The sequence below is a fragment of the Homalodisca vitripennis genome, unplaced genomic scaffold, assembly GCF_021130785.1.
Source record: "Homalodisca vitripennis isolate AUS2020 unplaced genomic scaffold, UT_GWSS_2.1 ScUCBcl_3796;HRSCAF=9550, whole genome shotgun sequence".
Taxonomy (NCBI): Eukaryota; Metazoa; Arthropoda; class Insecta; order Hemiptera; family Cicadellidae; genus Homalodisca; species Homalodisca vitripennis.
The window spans coordinates 410-20,975 of record NW_025779920.1 but is presented as its reverse complement, the minus strand read 5'-3'; the positions used below and the strand labels follow the sequence as shown (position 1 = coordinate 20,975).

The 20,566-nt window shown below is 33.3% G+C and overlaps 1 protein-coding gene across 1 annotated transcript; it reads right to left on the bottom strand.

The window, feature by feature from the left end:
- Positions 1-420: 420 nt before the first annotated feature.
- LOC124372678 lies at positions 421-18,605 on the bottom strand (the record flags this gene model as incomplete). Its single annotated transcript, XM_046831088.1, has 3 exons — positions 421-2,291; positions 17,975-18,142; positions 18,444-18,605. Coding segments are annotated over 3 exons (693 nt in total), but the record flags the coding sequence as incomplete, so codon positions are not given.
- Between the last annotated feature and the right edge of the window lie 1,961 nt (positions 18,606-20,566).

Below are 20,566 nucleotides of genomic sequence, written 5' to 3'. Positions count from 1 at the left end.
CTTGTTTGAAACTGCTTATATAATAAAAATATGTTCATTGCAATCTGGGTTCCATCAAAAAAAGCTCTCTACAGTTTCCACTGTTCCTTTATTTGTTCAAAAAGCATTTCCATTAAGATGAATGAGCGCATCTTTCCTCTCTTTTAGGCTTTTGATGTAGCCGATATCAAGTATATGATATAGCTATCTAGATATTTGTTTTCTTCAGAATTTATTAAAAATTTTGTTCAACATAGTCCATGCTGGTCACTGGATGTCTCGGAGAATATTTTCCGCCAGATAGCAACTTAACACATCTCTCTTTATTAATTAATCATTGCATTGATTTTGTTTTAAATAACAATTTGATTAAAATTCCAGAACATAGCTCCAGCAGCAGAAACTAAAATGAGTTAAAATGGAGGAAATTTAACATACACATTTATAAAAATTCAATTCTTTACTGTGGTCTTAAATTATTTAACTATCCATAATTATGACTACATTTGGTGGTAAAGGCATTTTAGTGTTTACATGAAGTTCTTGTGTTTATTTTAATATTAGCCTAACATGTACTTTATAATATTTTGTAACAATTTATTAATATTTTATTTGTAGAATTGATATAGGTACATACAACATATTCTAGTGTGTAAAATGAAACATTAAGAAATACAAACTTCAAATCATATATTATTTAAAATGCAACATTTCTTTGATTTGGTTGTGTACTTACAGTTTTTGTGGACATTTCATTAATATATGTTACAAAATAAATTAAATAGGTTATTGCATAACTTCCGGTATATCTGAAGTTCACCGCCAAAGGATTGAAAGTTCGTTATTTTATTTTTATAGGTAGGTCACCTATAAAACATGTTTTAACACGCAACTAATTTTGTATGTGTTTTAGACAATTTTTGTTGAAAAAATACAGTAGAATTTTGACAGTATCAGCTAAGTAAGTATAATCTTTCTAAGAAATATAATATTGAAAAATATAAAAATCAGTAAACTAAATGTTTTTTACTACGACCACTAATCGGCATTCATTAATAACACAACTAGCCCCAAAAGTAAAACCATTTGCTTTATTGGATCACCTGATTTTGATCCCCGGCTCAGTCGGTCACTTCACTGCTGCGATTCGTTCAGTTGAACCGGTACAGAGTTACTGAGCCTTTCCACTAGAGCATGTTATACCGGTCTTCGTGTTGATCGAACAAAATGAACTACTGAATGTAATGACCAAGTGAACGAAAGAATCCGCTTGTAAAAAGTGTTTGAATAAAAAGACAATTATTTTGGCAGGTGTCTATAGGAAACCACAATTGCACGATTTAGAATTTTTAAATAGGCTAAATGTTATTTTAGAATTATTAATAAGAAAGGAAAATTATGTTATTGCTGGAAAAGACTTTACTATTAATATCATCATCATCATCATCATCTGACGTTTCCGTTATCACGGGTCGTCGTACACAGCCTCCTCCACTGGAGGAACTATTAATATAGTTAATTCATTTTCATCTGAAGTTAAGAATTTAAAAATATTTTGAAAAGTCCAGTAGTGTATTATTTGGTGGATTTTCTGACTAGAGTAACGGTTTCAACATCAACCTGTATGATGATGAAAATGTTATAACAACCATTAAAAGATAATAAATAAAAATATTTGGTTTATTAAGAACTGTGAGATCATGATAGCCAATTTCTGAAACTTTCAGTGGAAATCTAAAAAAACTAAACTAATTAAACTTTGCAAAAAACAATATGGAAACTTTTATTAAATTATTGCAAAGAGAAACTTAGTCAAATGTTTATAACAATAAAATAAATTTAAAATATTTAACTTTTTTCAAAATTTTTTACCTACTATTAATCTTGTTTTTTGAAACTAAAAAAAGTGTCTAGCAAAAAATCAATGGATAACTGATTGTCTAAGAAAGTCACTGATTTGAATCATAAATGGTCAGTTGCCATGTGACATTGAAAGGAGCTTTCCGAATTAAGATATTGGTATTGGGTAGCAGGATGGTCAGCATATCGTACAGCTGTGGCAGTAGCAACATTTCCGGCACAAATCCCATCTTGGTAGGCCTCAGGATCGGGATATAATCTACTGAAGTCTTCTGTGGAGTTTGAGTTAGACTATTGCCTGCTGTGTTGTTCAGGACCAGATGGTTCCGTTCGTCGATCATAACAAAGTTTGTGAATTTAAGCAGCTCTAGTGTTACCACCAAGACAAAATCTTTCAGTGTTTTGTTCAGACTACTTACACCCTCCAGCACCAGGCTGAAGGTGGCTGCTACCTTGAAACACAAAAAAAACAATATATAAATATCTTTCTCATCAACATAAAAACTACAGAACCACTATTATATTTTAAAATATTTATATTTTTCATGTGGTAGCCATTATTACATAATTACAATAGCATAATGATTTAATTTTCCAAACAATTGATTTTAACCCCGCAAACAATACAGTGTAAGGGAAATGGTAAAAAGAAATTGTTATTCACTAGATAAATGAGAAAACATAAATTATCAAGAAAAATCACTGTATTAAGAGTTCATTTTTAAATTTTTTAAATTTGCAAGCCTAAATTTATAATTACATTGTGCAACCTGAAGAATTCTTGGGCTTTCAATTAAATGTTGAAATACATCTGTAAATTTAATAACATAATTCAAACTATCAGTACTTATGGAATCCATTTTGGTAACTCCTTTAGTATAAAACCTATAATCGTAGAATGCAGGACAAATTAATGATCAGCCCCAGAATTCATTAGGATCAAGTACATGAATTGGTATTAAGGATTGAATCCAATATAAATTGGCAATCACCATAAAGTAGACCTAATCATATATATGCATTACGTGTTGGGCATTTACCAATAAAAATATCTTTATTTGTTTTATATATATATATTTGTTTTATATATATATATATATATATATATATATATATATATATATAGTAAGTATTTTTGTTTTATTTGTTTTTTATTTGTTGTGTTTCTTGTTCTCTTGATATTTATATTATGCTTCCTGAAGATGTGGGTATCAAATCCCACGAAATATAATTAATATAGAAGCTTTATATCTTTGTTTTCCATTTAAATAAGTGAAAATAGTATATATATATATATATATATATATATATATATAAGCTTTATATCTTTGTTTTTCATTTAAATAAGTGAAATAGTATATATATATATATATATATATATATATATATATATATATCAAGCACTAAATATAGTGTGAATCAGAGCAAACTTACATTCATTATTGATCAATTACAATTTTTCTTATACTTGTGTGTATATAATACATGTCATTTATATTAAATACATCAGGTTAATAATAAGATAAAGTCTTAGGAATACTAAAAGAGAGCATCTTGTAACAGGGTTGTATAATTAATTTGTATATGTGATTCTAACAATTCACCATTACTACACTGTACGAAGGATCATCATAAATCCAAATGTATAATTTGGATTTAAACTGTTTAAATGATCAACTTTGGAATGAAATGGTTGATTTATTAAAATCTTTACCACAATTTGGCGTGAATGAAAATCCTGTAAAGGATAACCATACTGGGAGTAATTTCAAACTGCATCACCAAGAACCAGCACCAAAAAGAAGTAAATTTACTTTTCTGATTTTGATATTTCAACCAATTTTATAATTAAAAAACAGATTTTTATTCCCAAATAGAACAAAATTTCATGTATAGGCTCAATTAAAAACCATACATAATACAAAATTTGTTATACTAAATTTATATTTGCAAAGAAAAATATCTATGCTTTAGATATGCCCTATGCATGTGTCTCTACCTAATCGGAGCAAACATTTCACTGTTACAAATTATGTGTAAGGCAGTCTCCCTAGACTACGACTCAAGAGAAACCCTTTCAGGCAGGTTGTGGTACCCTCCCTAGCAAAATATTTTATAAAACAATATTTTGCTCCCATTTCATATATTCTATATTTTTGATCGCCCACTGCAACAAGTCTGCTTCATGTTTTCATGGACAACAGCTGATTGTCACTATGCACATTACGATCACAAAAACATGTTATTATGATAATTTCCGTATTAAAAAACGTGTATGATAACCATATTACCGAAGTTTTGTAAATAATATTTTCTTTACAGTTTGTATTTTATGGTAACATAAAGCAAGACTATTTAGCTTATATTCTAAGTTACTATTTATGACAGCAAAAAGCCATCTTTTTACATGAGAATTTACATAGAATAGATAGAGCAGATTTATATTTACCTAATTAGAAGGATATTCCTCTTCTTAAAAGAGTGTGTCTAATTTACCCTGAGCCACGATAAAACATTTTAAGATAAAAACATACATTTATTCTTATTGATGCTATATTTTATACAGTTAAATAAATTATGAAATAAACAATAATTATCACTGAGTGGTGAACGTTCACATATACACAACAAGTGGGTGGATGCATAAACATAGACACAAGAAATGCAAGCTAGATGTTAGACGAGTTTCAGAATTAATTGACTTAAGAGTGTATTAATTTTTTAATAATTATTTTAGTTCATTAACTAAGTCACCTAAGTCTAAATTTATTTGTAATAAATCATGTACAATATGACACTATTCCATGTATAACTTTATACAATGAATAAATAAATGTGAAATTTAAATTTAAATAGCGTGTTACAGTGGAATTTGAAAACCCCTTTTCTTTTGCTATTTTGAATATTGCCTCACTTCACAATTTAACATTTTATTCCTATCAATATTGATGTCCAATATTTAACCATTCGAATGCTGTAAGTAGAATATCTCACCGATTAAATCTAACATTAAATGTTCCAACAAGTAGAATATTGTGTGGTATCTAAGAACAATGCATTATATTAATGTTAGTTCTACAAAAGCCCTCCAGAATGCGTAAGAGTACTTCTTTGGTGTTTTGGTGTGAAAAAATGTGCAGCATGACTCATCACAACATCCCATGACAGAAACAACTCACGCTTTAGTATGTTTAGTCAGACCGGACACACACGCAGTTACTATGCTCTTAATTTGTTTGTAAACTGATATATGCTATTATTGACTGTTGTACTAGGTTATTTACTTCTAAAATGTGACTTCATTCATTGTTTTATACTTGGTGTAACAAAACTCTCTACACAAAATTTAGGATATTGTTACATGGGCAAAAAAAGAGTTTAAATGTTGGAATTGAATAACAAATAATTGACTTATTACAAGTTTCATCCAACAATGCATATTCAATCTCAAATTTCTGTACAATAAAGTAATACAAACTTGGAACATAACTAGCCATGATACACATTTGTGAGGCTGGTACAATCAATCCTTAAAAATACTAATTATAAACTAAAGTTTCCAGTCCACTTAATCTTAAATATAAGCAGTCTTGCACTGTTTGATTTTAAATAAAAAATAATAGAATTCCATTACTAACAAGTAAAATTGTTCAACATACACAAACACAAATAAAATTGATACAAAAATTGTAATATTTATGTTTAAATAATAACTCGCATAGTACAATAACACTACAGTCATACCAAGGGGTGATTTATATCTCCTAATGTTTGGTGGGAGAAAGTTTGTGCCAGTAAATTGTTACCATTTTGTTATTACGTTTTTCTTAATAAAATACAAATGTGTAATGAGCTTCTTCTACACAATATGGTGTCTGAAATTTAATATAATTACTAATGGCTGATATAAAAAGATTATCCACTTATCAGTACAAGAAAATGAAAAATTTATATCAAAGCAAAAAGGATTGGTTTTAAAGGTGTATTTAAGCCAAAAACACTGTAGAATAAAACAGAGCGGAACGGGAAGAAACAGGGCCTTCAGAAGCACCAAGGTGGTATTTTTATTTTATTTACCAATACGCAGTACTGAGTTAAAAAACTTGGGTTATCAACACCCTTAGTAAGACTGATACCTACTTGTTTTTCAGTAGTGTAAGATTGCCAAATAAGCATAGTATATTCGTACAGACCATAAGACAAGCCATGAATATACATTAAACTTTACAACAGATTGTACCAAAGATTTATTCTATTATCCTTTTTATATCAAATTGGCTGTAAAGGAGCCAACTCGATAAAAAATAATAATCGACTACAATAATAATTTAACTACAAACTGGATAGACCACATAGCTTGCTTTCATGAGTGGAAGGGGTGTAGAGCTCAGAATAAGTAAAAATAAAACCATTATTAATGACAATTTTCACCTTATTAAACAGAAAGAAAAATATTGGAAAATAGTATTGGAAATATTAATTGCTCTTGTGTGAATTTCTGATATAGAGCTCAAAATCATTTATTCTTCGAAGCACGAACATCTTCAGAAGATTCATGGTAATGAGACACAGGTATTACTTGAGAAAAGGTGTCTAGAATGAAATGGTACAGTTGCTTGTGTTGCAAAGTATTACTATATAATTCTTGATGCAATCCAGATGTGAGTTATGTGGAAAACATTATAGTGATTGCAAGATTTGTGTAATCACAAACTCCAAAAAAAGTTCAGTGAAATTCAAGGATATTTCTTGGTTTGATACCCTTGACTGAGACAACAGGTGATAGTTTAACAGAAGCATTATAAACATTACAAATAAAAATAGAACACATTGGTGTTTTTTATTCAGACTGACTGATTTCAGTATCTAGCACCAAAATGTGCTGCGAGCGCGTACAGTGACCTAGGACTTAACACTATGGCGCCTGTTTCTATGTCTCGTGTCTCAACTCGGCTTGAATACAGGTGTGTTTCATTTCTCAGACGCAGTGAAATTATTTTAAACTTTTCCTTTTGTTACTATCGATGTCAACGATTTGTGCAGAAATGGACAGATACATCTAATAAATAGGAATTGATTTTAGGTCATGGCTACGATACAAGCAGCAAGGAGCGATAGCGTCCAACATAGTTTATTAAATAATGAGCATAAAATGGGATAAAATTTGCTGCATGTATCATATCAGACTTCTTACTACTAATCGACCCGTAGGAGCAGTTCACACGATCTAGAATTGCGCAAGCCCAACCACGGCAACTCGTGGCGATCGGTCTTAGCATGATTTACAGTGGTTTCAAACACCGACAGAACGCAGATAAAAGCTGCTGTTGGCTGTAGTAGCGAAATCGTGGGACCCTTTTAGACGGTTAATGCAAGTTTCAGTGTTCTTTTGCTATTCAAGTTTCCCTTCCCTGCCTCATTCAGCAGTGGTCTTGCTGAAACATCAATAATTTTTTTTAACTATTTATATTTTTTATAATGCTTTGCTGTTTCATAGTTTAAGGCGAAGCAGAAGAGACTGAAAAGTGGCAAGATAATTTATAGTTTATTCTATCTTGAGTTCCAGATTTCGATCAAGTCAGTTTTACTTGATGCTACTGCACTCAGAACTATTTTTTCTTCCCCTGACTGAAAGACAGTTGTCTCCACACGTAGTTCTAAAAAGATCTTTGGACCTCCATTACTTATATTTGTATCTTCAGAATCTGAGCCTTTTACAGAAGCCAATCAAATTTAAGGGCTTCTGTTCTCTGATGTCCTTGAGGCATTGCTACACGAACTTGGGGAAAAGCCCAGAATAAAAAAAAATTATTACCAAATATCCAAAAAATCATTCTACGAACAAATGTTAAATATTAACTTCTTACGAGGGGTATTAGAAAAATAAGGTTCCCTATGCCGCCGAGACAGAATGTGATATGTTGGGACAAATCTGGCAACACTTTCTTACTCATCAGCTATCCCTCTCTATATCCATACCACTCTCGCCCCGCTACGTCCAACAGTGCCGGCCTAGCTGCTTTCGAAGATGGAGCTCACTATCGTTGTTACTGCCAGATGCGAAATTCGTGTTGTGATACGTTTTTTAAATGCAAAACAGATTTCACCTGTTGAAATTCATCGTCAGTTAATCGAAGTTTATGGGGAAAACTGCATATCTGTTCAACACGTTCGGAAATGGTGTAGAGAATTCAGTGAAGGCCGCATGGAAATTCACGATGAAAACCGAAGTGAACGGCCTTCAGTTTCAGATGGAGTTGTTCAAAAAGTTGAGACAATATTGCTTGAAGATCGGAGAATCACCATTCACAGGAACCACAGTAAACTCTGACAGATATTGCGACACAGTAAGAAAACTGAGACGCGCGATCCAGAACCGCCGCAGAGGAAAATTGTCCAGTGGTGTGAGGCTTCTCCATGACAACGCTCGACCTCATGTCTCACTTCAAACTCAAGAACTGTTGACAAATATTGGCTGGACTGTTGTGCCCCATCCCTCCTACAGCCCAGACCTAGCCCCAAGTGATTATCACTTATTCCCAAAATTAAAGGAACAATAGGGTGGCCAACGCTTCAGTACCGATGATGAAGTCAAGGAAGAGGTTACTCAATTCCTCAAAGGATTGGTGGCAGAATTCTACAACATGGGGATAGAAAAGTTGGAGCATCGTCTACAAAAGTGTTTGGACAGAAACGGTGATTATGTGGAAAAAATAGCTTAACTTTTAAGTTTTAAATTGATGTATAACACTAAGTAGAAATATAGAGCTGTCTATTTGAAAAAATCATGGGAACCTTATTTTTCTAATACCCCTCGTAATTCCACAATATAGGACTACATTCTTCTATTATCTACTTTTATTATAAACCATTCAAAGTTTAAGTCACCTTTTTTTAACAGGTAATAACATCAGAACTGAAATGAAAAACACCTGTATTCAGAGAGAGTTGAGCCACAAGAACCGGCAACAGTTTTTGGCTCCTTTTGGTCCATGAAACAAATATCCTAAAGGTTCTTTGGAGAATTTTGTTACATCCTGTATAGTTCATAAAGTTATATTTGATAAGTATTTTTATTTTACTATGCAACCATGGAGAAGTACTATCTTGATATAACTTGTTATCTTGTATTAGTATTTCATAATTGTTTTACTAGTACAGTAGAGAGTTGATTATCCGTAAAAATTGGTGCAGAGGGGTTTTCGGATAATCAAACATCACTGTAAAAAAACCTAGTTTTTGTTGAGGGTAGGGGAATGTGTGGGACAGAATAAAACATGTTTTTGGACTAGAACACACAATAGCACCTTTTAATATCACACGAAAGTATAAAATGTAATGTGAAGGTTACACATAAAGTAGAGATTACACATACAGAAAATTCAGTTTTGTCTCAGTGGCTTAGATATCGTAGAAACAGTACATACTTTACTTAAAATAAGATAAAATAGAAACAGTACAAAATCTATCCAAAATTAGATACATATGATAAAACAGTAAAAAATTTACCTAAAAGAAAAAGTTGAACATGTTTGTTTACTTAATCTTTGACACCCGTTTTAAGTCTCATATCGTTACCCTAATTAGCAAACCTCGTAACTCCATTTTTGGTCAAATTGAGATATTGGTACCACCGTTTTCAAGAAAAAATCCTCCTTCTAACTGTGCAAAGCTCGTAACTCCAAAATATTCCGTTGATTTTATATTTAATATAAAGCAAACCTCTTAACTCCATTACTTCATTTTTGTAGTTGGCAAACCTGGTAACTCCAAGCTGCAGTACTGTTGTTATACAGATGAAGACATCATGCTGTGAAGTGTTGTTGATATTGTAACTGTTTAGTGATAATTTCCTTCTTTCCCGTACAAACGACTTTAAAAATTTAAAAAGTAAGTGCTAATGTATATTTTTAGAATAGTTTAAGTGTAACGTTTATTTTATAAAAGCCTAAAATTATCTATTATTATAAGTATGGAGTTAAGAGGTTTGCATGCTTTTAGATTTTGAGGTTATGCTCGATCATTTTGGAGTTAAGAGTTTTGATAGCTGTAAGTAAGTTACAACTATCAACATGATTTTAAAATCTTTGCTTGTAATCCTAATAATGCTTACTTACTTATAAAAAGAACTAAATTTTTCCTTAAGAGCATTTATTAGACATCGAACCGTTCTAATAAAGCGTAGGCCTATGGGCTACTCGGTAATAAAAACAGCCGCTACAGCGAAAAATGTTGTTTGGAGATACGACAACACATGTTTTTAACAACAATGTAAAACACATGTTGTTATTTTTTCAGAATGTCAAGGGTGCAAAAAATTATGGAGTTGGCTTTACGTAACACTAATGACAATCAACCAGAGACCTTCGTCGTCAATGTCGACGGTTCTCTATCCAAAGTCGATGAAAATACTATTGATTCCTCTGCAAAAGTAAATAGTGACAAAACTCCTTATCAACAAATTGATTGTAGAGTACCTGAAACTGGTTCTATTGTTGTTCCTCAAGACGAAGGCATACCTGTAGAGAACTTAAGTTTAACACGTTCGCTACCGATATGTTAAATAAAAAACATATATATAGACCAGCTGTCCCATATATGCGCCGTACGGTTTTTACTCCTGGACCAGCGTCCCACATATGAGCCGCTCGGGCCCGCTGATACAGACCGACGGCGCATATTTGGGACAGTGTTCTATTGTTACTAATAATATCCTGACAAATCACTGGTCTATTTTAACGGTTTAATATTTTCGTATCGGTCTCTGGGGGTGTCTGGCGCAAATATGGGACGGTTTGGTCTCTGGATAAGTCAAAGTCAATGACCTGTATTTACGGTATATATTTCACTGGTCTCAACAGTATTAGTTTGTGAAATGCTCGTCCGACCGCGCCACTGCAGCAGAGCACGTGGTTCACTAAGTTTTGAGGTTATGTTCAGTGAATGAGGTTACGTTCTGTGAGTAAGTTTACGTACTGTATAAGCTTCTATCTGATTTTTTATGAACATGGAGCCAAATAGAAAACGAAGGCGTGTGTGTACCAACAGTGAGATTGACCGTGAGTTAATTGATAGTGACAGTGACACTGAAATAAGTTCTTTATTTTCATCAGATGGTAACAGTGAGTACATTCCAACCTCTAACAGTAGTGATGATTCTAGTAGTGAAGTAGACCGCAATGAAGTTGTTACTGAAGTAGAGGCACATGAATATGTGCAGAATCAAAATAATTTTACCGATGATGTTAATGTATAGTTCGTTGCCAATGAAGTCCACAATGATCATATCAGTATTAATGGTTGTTGGACTGACACGAACAAAGTCCCACTAATTCATGATTTTGTGGGTGAAGAAAAAGTGAATATACAAACAACTGATCCAGTTGAAGTGTTTGGCAATATTTTTGACACCGCCCTGTTAGAAAAAATTGTCACATGGACAAACACCAGAGCTGGAATCATGCGAGGGACACCTCTTTCCAAACATGCTCATCTAAACTTTTGGGAAAATGTTTCTGTTGAAGAATTGAAAAAAATTTTTTAGGTTTGTGTATGTTGATGGGTAATGTAAACCTTCCATCTATAAAACACTATTGGTCCAAGGACGGCTTATATGAGCATCCTATCTTTGGCCGGACCATGTCCCGCAATCGTTTTGAATGTATTTTAAGATGTTTGTGTTTTTATGATCCAAACATAGACTCCACAGACAATAGGATGCATAAAATTGAGAATGTCCTCAATGATATCTTAGCAAACTCTGTTAGGGTTTACAGCCCTGGGAAGTCACTTTCTCTAGATGAGGCTATGGTCCTCTTCAGAGGCCGACTGTCGTTTCGGCAGTATATAAAAAACAAATCACACAAGTACGGTATAAAACTGTACGAACTGACAACATCTGATGGATTCATTTTAAATATCATCATCTACTTAGGAAAGGGGACACTTATTGACAAAGAAAAGGGCCACGCCTTTGAAGTTGTGAGAAAGTTAATGCAGAACTACCTCGGCAAAGGCCACATAATCTTTCTCGACAATTTCTACAACAGCGTGGACCTGGCCGAGTACCTCATGACCAACCAGACTAACATGTGTGGTACTCTACAGTCAAATAGAGTTGGGAATCCGCAAGTTGTGGTGCAAACAAAACTGAAAAAGGGGGAGTGTGTGAGCCGTCAAAGAGGTGACGTTACCGTCATGAAATGGCGAGATAAAAGAAATGTTTTGACTATTTCAACTTCAAATGGCCCCGAGATGGAGGAAACAAGAACAAAAAGGGGAGAAGTGATCCAAAAGCCAGCATGGTTGTTCGCTACAACAAGGGTATGAGTGGGATTGATCGCAGTGATCAAATGATCTCTTATTATTCCACTCCTAGAAAGTCTCTTCGGTGGTACATAAAAATATTTTTCCACCTGCTAGATGTATCACTGTGGAACAGCACATTTATTTTTTCCAAATTGACAACGAAGACAACCTATCTGAATTTCAGAGACATTATTATAAAACAATACATTCATGTAGAACCCATTCCACGGAAACCTCGCCCCATCCGCTCTTCACAGACGACTCATGCTCCTGTCAAGCTGGAAAAGCGACTGAGGTGCCATGTCTGCCGAGAAGCACACAATACAAGGAAGCAAACCTTTTATGCCTGCTCTATTTGCAAGGACTCTAAAGACAAACCATTTGGCCTTTTGCATGCCAACTTGTTTCAATCTATGGCATGAGAAGTAGGCCCAAACATCCAATTTATCTCAAGTACACTTTTGTTTGAATTTATTTGTAATCTTTGTAATGTAAAAGTTTGATTTATATGTCTTATAAAATATGTAAAATAAACTTGTTCATGGAATAGGTGTGTTTTTTTGTTAAAAATTATCCTTGAATCTAAAGTATTTCAACAAATAAATAGTGGCTCATATTTGGGACACTCGGTCTATGATACCATTTTGATGCTATAGACCGACCGGCTCATATATGCGCCGTAATAAAATAATGCTAAAAACCGCAAAAACAGAAATATACATCAAATATATATATAATTAGGGTTATTACAAAGTATAATAACCTATTTAAACAAAATCTTACCATCGGTCTGTGATGAAGGGCACACCAATATTAACTTGGTCTGTGTGTAAAGATCGTATTTCTGACGTCGGTCTCTCGTAATAACCCGGCCGGCGCATATATGCGCCGCTCGGTAGCGAACGTGTTAACTGAAAATGTTGATATTTTTCTTGAGAACGATGAATATCTAACTATAAATGACGTGACCTTTGCTGAAAATATATTTTGTCCTGAGCAAGAAGACCTCACTGAAAACAACTTAATCCTAGATGGAAACCTTAACAACGTTCTTGAACAAGAAGAAGTTCCTGAAGGTAACTTAAGCCAAGTTATGAACCCTGATGTCGTTCCTGAGCAAGAAAACCTCACTGAAAACAACTTTATCCTAGATGGAAACCTTTACAACGTTCTTGAACAAGAAGAAGTTCCTGAAGGTAACTTAAGCCAAGTTATGAACCCTGATGTCGTTCCTGAGCAAGAAGACCTCCCTGAAGAGTTGAGCATTTCGGATCAAGAAGATTCACCTGAAGCTGTTGACAATGTGCTCGCTGATCTTCATATTGACAACATGAATAATGTGACAACTACCCGTAAACGAAAAAAACGACATCAAGTAACAACCACTACATGGAAGAGTAATGAATGGAAAGAGGCAAGGAAGAGTGGGCAAGAATACTGTGGAAAGAAAAAGAATGATGACGGAAAGTATGTGTATAATATTAAAAAAAATGCCCGGGTAATAAAAGTACGGTGTAAATGTAAAAGAAAAGAGAATAGTTTGCTGAAGTGTTCGTCATTAACTGAAAATGAGAGAGTGCAAAATTTTGAACAGTTTTGGAAACTTGATTGGCAGGGAAAAAAATTATTTGTAAATTTTTTGACAGAAAAAATCTGAAACAGCTAGGGCCAGGGGACGAAAAGATAATGCAAAAAGCCGGAGGACTTATTCTTGCAAGTATTACTTGAAAAATTTTGAGAATAATGTTGTAAGAGTTTGCAAAACAATGTTTCAAAATACACTGTCGATTGGAGAATGGATGGCGTTTTCATTGGCAAGCTGAAGATAATCGTGACTTAAATAAAGAAACTGTTGATGACATTGGTCAAAATATAGATGAGACATTTATAGAGCCAAAACCTAAGAAAGTCTGTTCAAATTGAGGGGTTGGAGGAGTTCTTTCGTAGTTTACCTAAAGTCGAGTCCCATTATTGTAGGAAAAGGACGAGTAAAATGTATTTAGAACCGAACTGGAAATCTGAAAGACAGCTTTACTTATTTTATAAAAATGACTGGTGTTCTCAGAAAAATGTCCCATCTCTGTCTCAGTGTAAGTTCCACCAGTTGTTTCATGATCATAACTTAGCTTTGTTTCAGCCAAAGAAAGATGCCTGCGACAAGTGTGAGTCATTTAAATCTGGAAATTTGAGTAGGGAAGACTATGAAGCACATGTTGCGAAAAAAGATTTAGCTAGACTTGAGAAAGAAGCAGACAAAGCAAACACAAACTACATAACATTCACTATGGATTTACAGGCCTTGTTGTTGTCTCCTAGATCTAATGCATCGGCGCTGTATTATAAGATGAAACTTTCCGTACACAATTTTTGCAATCTACAACTTAGGCACGCATGAAGGCTTTTTGTTTCCTTTGGAACGAAACTGAGGGTGGCCTGACTTCGAATGAGTTTGCTACAGTAGTTTACAAGTTTTTGTGTTCGCAACTTCCTTTACCAGAAGGAAAGACTAAACTGATTCTGTACAGTGATGGGTGTTTCCTACCAGAACAGATGCACAAATCTATCAAATGCTTTGTTGCACTTTTCGTGCACAAATAATGTTATTGTGGAACAAAAATATCTTGAAGTGGGTCATACCCAGATGGAGGCAGATTCTATGCACTCTATTATTGAGCGAAAGTTAAAAAACGTGAAAATAAATGTACCAGCAGATTACATAAATGTTTGTAGGCAAGCCAGGAAAGATCCATCGGAGTACAAAGTTGAGTATCTAGACCATAAATATTTCAAGAACTTTGAAAATAATTTATTTTTCAAAAGCATCAGACCGGGCAAAGGTGTTGGTGACCCATGTGTTAATGAAATCCGTGGCTTACAGTATGTCCCTGATGGAACAATAAAATTCAAATTGAATTTTTCAGAAGATTGGCAACCTCTGCCCCAGCGAAAAAAACAAGAAAATTGAAGCTATGTCAGTTGAAAATTTTCCAAGCCTGCACAAGGAAAGAATATCGATAAAACAAAGGAAATATGATCACCTCCAAGATCTCAAATCAATTCTTGAAAGAGACTACCATGAGTTTTATGATAACATACCCTTTAAGTAAAGACTGGATCGATAGGTTTTTTATAACTTGTATTGTAGCAGTAGGCCTATTATTAAGATATTTAGCTTTAAAAAATAAAATAAGAGCCATCCCTTTTTAGCAACAGTATTCCAACAGTATCCTTTTATAGTTACTAAAAGATCTTTTCATGTTTATTTTATTATGAACAAATAAAACATTCTACAGCTAGTTCAATGTTTTATTGTTAAGCTAAAGTTATAAAAATGTCAGAGTTTTAGGAATATATTTCTTACTTTTAAAATATGTAAATAAAATATCATTTACAAAAGCAACACAGTTTCTTATTACCACATCGATTAGATCTTAACTATTTTTAAGAGAAAAACTCGTATCTCCAACACATAATTTGAGAAAAACTCTTAACTCCAATAAAATAATTATTCTGTTACAATATAGCTTTATATATTTTTCTACAATTTAAGAAGTAATATTAGAACATAAATAGTTCAAACAAAATATTTGGTTAAGCATAAACTTAATTTTAAACATGTTTTTTTAGAGCTCCTGAAAAGTTTAGGTTTTTGGAGTTATGAGGTTTGCTAATTAGGGTAGCGCAGGCATCTTAAAGACAGCAGCTGTACAGCTACACTTTCATCTTACTGTTCCAACCATTCAATGTCAGTCTCAAAGCACTGGAAGGCTTCTTCATTGGTCGGACTTTGTTCAACCGAGACATTGTCATCATCTTCATCAATGTCATCTTTAGACTCTTGTACCCGCGCTATTACGTCGTCATCTATCAAGAGTTCATAACCAGGATCAACCTCATCACACTCTGGCCACTCATGAATGTTTTCAACTAATCTGTGAGTGGCGCTGCGTGTTCAGTGACATGGTAATATAGATGACATAGATCCTTTAAATCATACTGCCGATATATCACACAATTTTTATTGATACAATATATTTATCAATGAATATGAACTTTTTCAATGATTTTCAACAAAATAACCGATACCAACAATGCGAAGGAAAAAGTGGTAGGCATGCACAAGATCACACAGCGCCATCTAGTATCTGGTGACATTAAGAGCCTATATAATCATAATGTACGACCAAAGCCAGATAGGGCTAACCAATCGAACAATTTCAGCGGAATTAAACTTTTGGTTAACCGACGTTTTGGATGACCGACTTTCGGATAATCAATGCTCTACTATATAACATTACTTATTATGCCTATAATAACTGACTTAGTGTAATTATAATTCATTTGTAACAAACTGATTTGGAATTTATCATATTTAAAGTCAAATACTGTAATGTGCCTTTTTCGCCTTTATATCTTTTAAATTTTAATTATTTTATATTTGTATTTCATACTTTTAAACTAGTATAATTTAATGCCTACTATACTAATATTGTACTGTGTGTAATTATAATTACGTAGTAAACCCTTTGGTGACAAGTCTATATTACAAGAAGTAAACCAGGAAAAACGGGCTATTTTGATGGGATTAGCAGAATTTTGGGAAAATAGCTACATTTTAGGAACACAAATCATATCCTTTACCTGTTTTTTTTTTTTATTGTCTATTATAAAAAGGGGGTACCAGAATATATGTCGTATGCAAAAAATATATTTGTATGAATTTTTAATACTTATAATAAGTATTGTAAATTTGAAATTTTCGAAAAACCACTCATGACCAGTGATAAAAAAATCCATACGTATTCTAACAGTGAACATGTCTATATACAACTACAAAAAGTATGGCTCAAGAAAACTCTCAGTTAGGAATATATTTACACATTTTACATAAAAGTACCGTGTTTTCCCACAATTGATGAATAAAATTGGACTCATTTTGAACTAAAGCATATGTTTTTCCAGATAGGCCTACTTTTAGTTCAGTGCACTGACAAAAAAAAAAAACAAATAATTTACAAAATAAAAAATGAATTTGCATTAAATGCAGTATACATTATATGGATAACACATTGCATGCAGCCCTCTTTCACACTTCTTGCAAGCTGTTTTAGATTTTTTCATCTTGCCACCACTTTATAGGCTCTTTTTTGCTGCAAACAGTACATCTTTCCTTATTTTCTGGCAGTTTGAACACTCATTGTTCTTCACGTAAATCAAACAAAATACAGAAATAGGAAATACGGCATAAATAACACTATTTTACAATGTAAACACATCCTAACAACTGTCTTGGTACTTTTTGGATGACCACTAATTTTGGATGAGGTTTCCTTATCAGGGGCCAAAATAAACTTCATTATCTGTTACTAGTACGTAATTTTACCCTAATTTGTTTTTGGTCCCCTATAAGGAAAAGTTGTCCAAAAATAGTGGCCTCCGAAGAAGCAGCGACCGGTGTTTAGTCTGACCATAGAGGAACCAGACGGACGACATTACATGTATTACAGTCATAGAATAAACAAACAAAAAGTCAAATACTATTTTAAAAAACAATAATATTTCGTTACTTTCTGTTTTGTATCACTGAACGATGGCAAACGTCCAGGGAAATCCTGTTTCCCTAACACATACTTAAAATTTTGTTTTGTAAAGGATTTTGATTTCATAAAATGATTGTACTATGCCGCTTGGAGGGGAAATTGATTAATGCGCATTTGCAAGCTAGGTGCCGAGCACCGTGGCCTACACATTGTCTATGGCAGACGCCCTTGTGCAGCACTTGCTGTCTGCAGTGAAGGTTAATGTGGCTGTTATAGTAATTTGTTACCTGTGATGTATAGGTGGGGACCAAGAGCAGTTTACTAATGTTGGAACATTTGTTCAAGGATGCATCAAAACCTTCCTTGATATCAAAGTTGATCAACTCCAGATGGTTCAGACATGGTAACTTGCTGATGGTATGTATGATGGCATTTGTGGGGCAGTCCTGTTGTCCCTGCAAAGTACATTCAACTTACAAATCCAAACATATAAATTGTTTAAATTAGTTTTATTGATAAAAATTACGTTTTTCATCTTAAGTTTTGGCTATTGAAAAATTATTCAAACTCTTAAAAAAAATTTCACAAGAAATTTTGTAATATTTAATCACTAATTAAGAGAAATCTTATAGAATTACACTTTTGCCTAACAATCAGGATTACTAGTCAAAAGGTTAATGCCAACATCTATTAATACCTCTCGTTTGCGTAACGATGCTGGTTTGAAATAGCTTAGAAAACTGCTATATTTCATACCTTTTCGAGACGAAGCCGTTTGAGCTTAGTGAGCTGTGAGAAGCCCTGTATCACATGTGTCTCTGTCACATTGATCATATCCCCCAGCTCTAGAGACTCCAGCTGAGTCATCTTGCCTACCACCTCCAGAACCTCCGACGTGTTCTTCACCTCTATCAGCGACTACCAACAATCAATTCATTTTATTGAATGTATAAAAAAGATAATACTAAACTACTAAGCAACGCAATGTGCTTGTCAATTGGAGAGAACCCGTGTGGTAATATATTGTGGCCATACCAAGTAACTAAAACATTTTCTTCTTTCTCTATACCCCCTAATCTCACTTAACTAATAAGTCATTATTTTATAAAGATAGATTATTTTTCAAATTTGAAAAAATGCACCAAAATGGCACAATAAAGGGGATAGAAGTGATATTTTGAGCAATTTTAAAATGTAAATATGTATTGTATGTTTAAATGTAAAATTATTTAATTTTTATAAGTCCAAAAAGTTGCTAGCATGTCCCTCGCCAAGAGTACAAGGGACTGTCTGAAACAGTTGCGCTACGAACACAGCAGTTCTGTTATTTTACTTGTCATGTGCTGCAATCTTGCCGTAGATCTCTGAAACTTTTTCATACCTGTTTCTAAATGAAGTATATTTACTTTCTGTTGTCTCAGTTTAGCCTGTTAACGTGGGACTACTTAGTGGACACAATATCTGTGAAACACATAAATGCAGGCCCTTACAATGAATGTACTTTATTAATGATTGTGTATTATTTTTTTTATTACAATTATTCAGACAACATTTGAATTATTCTGTGTGTTTAGGCTGCAATTTTTGAATCTTTATATAGACAAAAACTTTAAATACGAAAACTGTTTCTTGTAAAAAGACCTTTAGTGTTTTAGGAATTTTTGTATTCTTAATGATATTTTTCAAATTTGTAAAAGTCCAATTACGTGCCGCTACCACAAAATTTCCTAATAGAATACCCCAGTAATAATAAACTTGGAAAGAATTGGTACCTTCCAAAATAGAAAGAATAACACAATACTTGATTTAAACACCCTTTTTAAGAAATATAGCACACTCTGTAAATAGAGTTTAAGACATTTCACGTTTATTTTCACCAAACTGTTTTATATACTGAGACCTTTAAAACGTCACAGAACTGGATAAAGGTTTATTTATTTCCTCCAAGCGTTGCAATTAGGTTTAAAAAACTTATGTTAATTTGCTTAGTTTTATATGAAATAAAATTTCAGAATTAATTATAGAAAGAAAAAAAAAATTAAAAGTGTTGTTTAAGACTTTTAAAAATATATTATTCATATAAATATGTATAAGAAAACAAAAAATACAATTCGCCATCAGTGAAAAAAAATCATGATTAAAGAAAACAAAATTGATTCAGTTGCTATAAACAATGTTCAGATGCAACATGATATGTTGCAATAGCAGCAATTCAACATATGAACAGAGTTTTTGTGCAGATCTCGAATTGCACTATCATCCTCCCCACATAGAAAAAGCCGTTGTACGCGCCAGTGTGCAGCGCAAAATGGTGTTTGATTGTAATGACAACCAATTTCGGATACATTAAGAGGTGGCCGAGAATAATAAATAAAGTGAAATGATGATAAGTTAAGAGGAAAAAAATAAACCTCAGACCTAATTGGTGACTCCGACAATAAGTCAAAGACATTATGGAATATTATAAACAATGAAAGGAAGGATAAACCAGAGCGAAAACCAATGGAAGCTCCATGTAGAACAGGAAACATTAGAAGGCGCCCAAGAAATAGCCAACCACTTCCAAAATTCTTTTTGCTGCTGCAGCTGAAAAACGCTGTTGAATGTCACAGAACAGGAGCTGCATTTTCCTGTTTTGTGAAATTCCAACAGGAGCTGCACTTTCAAGGTACAGAAGCCGAAAAATACAGAAATTTATAGACTCTTTAAAAAGGTATTTTCCCATCACAGCCTAAAAAACAGGAAAAGTAAACCCAAAATACAAGAAATGTCCTAACACAGACACAAACAGCTACAGACCAATTTCCCTAATATCCACATTTTCAAAATTTTTTGAAAAAATTGTTTTTCAAAGACTCATTTGTCACCTGAAACAAAAT